The following is a 3,961-nucleotide window of genomic DNA, read 5'->3' as shown; positions in this document are numbered from 1 at the left end:
CTGCAGATTATGTTGTTTTTATGCTTTTCTGCAGATAGATGTTGGTGGTTGGAGGCTGATCCCTTCCTGGTTTTGTTATCTTTATTATGAATTGACGAAACCAGTTTTTCAAAAAAAAAATTGACAGGGTAGACTTTGAATTGTTCTAAGTTCTGAGGTTTCTTTTATGAAACACATGTTCCAAGTATTCAAGCGTAGCCAACAAAGTTGAGTTAGGTCTAACTCACTGTTTATTGACTTCAAATTAAGTCGTTCAAACATAAGCCTTAGGTTTTCCTCCATCAATTGATAGCTTTCCTGCGTAAGCTAGCCCGAGTGTAGAATAAAAAGAAAGTGTTCTTTGTTTTTCCTTTTTGCCAAAAAAATGTTCTTCGTTTAATGATGTTGATATGAGCTAATCAACTCTAGTAAAGTAATTAAATAAAACCTGGGTATGGGCAGAAAGGAAATGTTTGTGGCTTGGTTCTAATTTGGACGAAGGTTTTGAAGCTATATTTTCTTACTTATTTTTTGATGTGGAAGTCTAAGGTGATGACTTTGTACACATGTTTAGGGGTGTGTCTGGTGTTTTAATTTGTTTGGAAGTTTTGTTGTTGTAATCGTTTCTAGTATGCAAGAGTAGTCTTTAATGATCTATTCTTTGTATCATTTGCTATACTTTAATATAATCGTTTGGTTTAACAAAAACAGAAAATTTAAAAGTAATACTAAAATTGATTCTTAACATTATTACATTTAAAGAGTCTCTTGTAATTTTCAAGAGATATTTTGATCTGAAAATCTCGAGCTCGATTACCGGATGAAGTTTATGACATAGGAGAGGATTAGTTTTCCATATAATGTCAAAGTCATATTTACTGAAAACACCATAAAAACTTTGTAGAACTTTTGAAATTTATTTAAAGCATCAAAAGGTTTCAAATTAGTCCCACAAAAAGAAAGTATAAACTTCCAGCTGCAGCTGCTAAATATTAAGATAGCATTGCAAAGTGTAACTTGTCCATGTAATCTTTCTCTTTTTTTTTTTAATTCACTGCTAACTATTGTATTCCTGATGGTGGTCTACGTATATAAATAGTAATATACGAGTTTGGTGAGGAAGTGGTCCTAAGGCTAGCTAATTCCTCCCATCCTGTGTCATAAGCCTTGTCTTGTTGTGGCCTTGATAAAGTGAGCGCTGTCATAACTGAACATAGATATATTACAATTTATGAAACCTCAGATCAATTGACGCCCAATCCAATTGCATTCAAACTTGATTAACTATTTGAATTAGATAAGAGCAATTTAACATTTATACTTTTTTGACAGCCTAATTTGATAAACTCGAGTTTGAGTTTTTCTTAGATAATCATCAATCATGAATGAATGTTTGAAAATATTGGCCTCCATTTACGTAAATGAATTCCAGAAGGATCCTAAAAATATCATACAATACAATCCATGATACTCTTAAATAAGAAAATACAAATACAGAATTTCTCCTGAGTTTTTTCTTACATATTTAATAATTATATTAATTTTCTACTTTCTTTTTGCATGATATGCATTGATTTTCTCAATATATATGCTTATTCTTTTCTTTTGGTACAAATGATTTTGGATTTCTCGTCGGAGGTAACCTCTCTTATTCCTTAAATCTTATATATCCCTCTCCTTTTAAGATTTAATCCAGAAACCTCTAACGTGGAATTTAAACTTTTAAATGATAGGGGAGTAAATTTTATGGATGGTCATTAAAGTTTTACCTTTTTCCAATTTTGCTCATTAGACTTTAATTTGTCCCAATTTGATTACTAAATTTTTTAAAAATGTATCAAATATGATCACTGTAAGTGATTTCATCTAAAATAAATAACAAAATAATGACATAATATGTAATCATCACATCACTTAACCCACGTCGTTTAAAAATTCATTTCATCTTTTGTGAGTTTTTTTTTTTTTTTAATTTTCAGTTTTTGGTCTTGTTAGCATGGACATCTACAAAAATAATGAAGAAAATGAGAAAAAGGAAAAGAAGCAAGAAGAGAAAAAGGAGAAAAAAATTTTCAATAGAATTTTAAAATCACGTGATCGGTTAAATGAATACTGTGTCATCATTTCATTATTTATTTGAGCATAAAATGTCATGGTGATCATATTAGATACAATTTAAAAAGTTCAATAATTAAATTGAAATAAATTAAAATTGGTGAGAAAAATGGGAAAAAGGTATAAATTTTTTTGACAAGTTGATTTAAACAAAAAAAAAAAGAAGCTTGAGATTTTTTTTTAGAAGCGAAGTTTTTTTTTTTTTTTTTTTTGAAAGATTTTGAGAAGGAAGCTTGAGATAGTTATATGATCTTCATGAAGCTTTTCAAAAGTTATATAATTTTGTAGGCATAAATTAACATTATGTTGAGATTAAATTGGCAAAAATAAGCAATATTTTCCTCTACTGAATATAATGCTAATTATGCTATATGTTTTGAGAATAAATTTCTATTTTAACAGGAAATGTTGGTACATTAATTGAACAATAATACAAGAGAACCTCACTTGCGTGGGTGAAGACTATAACTATTGTCACAAACAATTTTACAGAAAGCAAACTAATTAAAAATGTAATGACTTCTCAATATGAAGCAAAATGAAAATCTGGAGGTGATCGTCGTTGCATCAGCTGCTCGATCATGCCTTGATTTTTTGGTGGTGCTGGCTTAGGAGATGGTGGTGATATTGGGGTCTTTCCAAAATTAGTAAACATGGATATCAACTGAAAATCTGGTCGGGATTTTTGTGTTATCGGCTGCTCGATTATCCCCTGATGTTTTGATGGTGCTGGCTTCGGAGAAGGTGGTGATTTTGGGGTCTTTCCGAAATTAGTAAACATGGAGATGAGCTGAAATTCTGGAGATGACCTTTGTTGTATTGGTTGCTCAAGTTCTCCTTGGTGTTTTGATGGTGCTGGATTAGGAGATGGTGGTGATTTTGGGTTCTTTCCAAAATTAGCTGACAAGGATATTAAACTATTGCATGGGCTCCCCTCAGCACAAGAAGAAACAAGCTCTAGCTGGGGAGTTGGTGTTGATGGCTTTGGAGCTGGATATGACATTACTTGGTGAGTTGGTGGTGATGATTTTGGAGATGGCGGCCTAGGAGTGATCTTTCCTTCGATTGAAAATTCTGTCATGTGGTCGCAGTGATCAATCCCTGTTGTATCCCTGGTTTTTGTTGAATTCCCAACATTATTGATCATTATGATCATGAATTTGTTGCGTGAATTTTCTGCAGAACAAAGGAGAGAAAGCTAAAGTCTGTTAGATATAAAGCTCTAACTCACCATTTGAGCAAAACCCAAACTCAAAATAGAGTTAGGATTGCATGAACTGATCCAACTTCCAAAACCAAGTTCCATGAAAGTTGAAAACTAGGATTATATTTAGTCTTTACTCTAAATGAAAGAAATATAGTTGAAGAGTAATATAATTCTGTTACCTGGTGGTAAGGGTCTTGCTTTAATAGCAGTTGCAAGAAGACCCAGAAGAGCTAGAGAAGTAAGAAGAAGAGAACTCATCATGATGGTCGTTGAACTTGCCATATTAATAAATCTTCAATTATCTATATCTATCACATCAAATAACCGAAGCGATTAAAGCTAAATTTATAGGCAAGCTTAAAGTACCGTTTTCCTGCATATTAATTAATGAATATAATAGGACATGTCGTAAAGTCTTGTCGAATATTGGTCCCGGAACTTGGGCCAGGTCCTACCGGGAGAGCCATATTTACTGCAAAGACTTTCAAAGGACAGCCATATACTCGTCGCCATTTTGTGCCGAAACAGAATCTAAAATCAGACCAAGTCAAACTGCTGTCGACTGCAAAGACTATTTCATCGTACATACTTTTTCTTTGTAAATGAATGTTTTTGTCTTAAAGCCAATGATAATAATAATCTCCTTTGAAGGCCTGGTCT

At 32.4% G+C, this 3,961-nt stretch overlaps 1 protein-coding gene across 1 annotated transcript; it reads right to left on the bottom strand.

Moving 5' to 3' along the window:
- Positions 1–2,497: 2,497 nt before the first annotated feature.
- On the bottom strand, positions 2,498–3,618 carry LOC18595475 (uncharacterized). Its single transcript, XM_018122768.2, has 2 exons — positions 3,481–3,618; positions 2,498–3,270 (listed from the first exon to the last, which is right to left on the bottom strand). Exons 1-2 carry the CDS (start codon positions 3,581–3,583, stop codon positions 2,618–2,620), a joined length of 756 nt encoding a protein of 251 aa, XP_017978257.2. The 5' UTR covers positions 3,584–3,618; the 3' UTR covers positions 2,498–2,617.
- Between the last annotated feature and the right edge of the window lie 343 nt (positions 3,619–3,961).

This window comes from Theobroma cacao, chromosome 6 (genome assembly GCF_053813885.1).
Source record: "Theobroma cacao isolate CCN51 chromosome 6, ASM5381388v1, whole genome shotgun sequence".
Lineage (NCBI taxonomy): Eukaryota > Viridiplantae > Streptophyta > Magnoliopsida > Malvales > Malvaceae > Theobroma > Theobroma cacao.
This window is presented reverse-complemented; position numbering and strand designations above follow the sequence as displayed.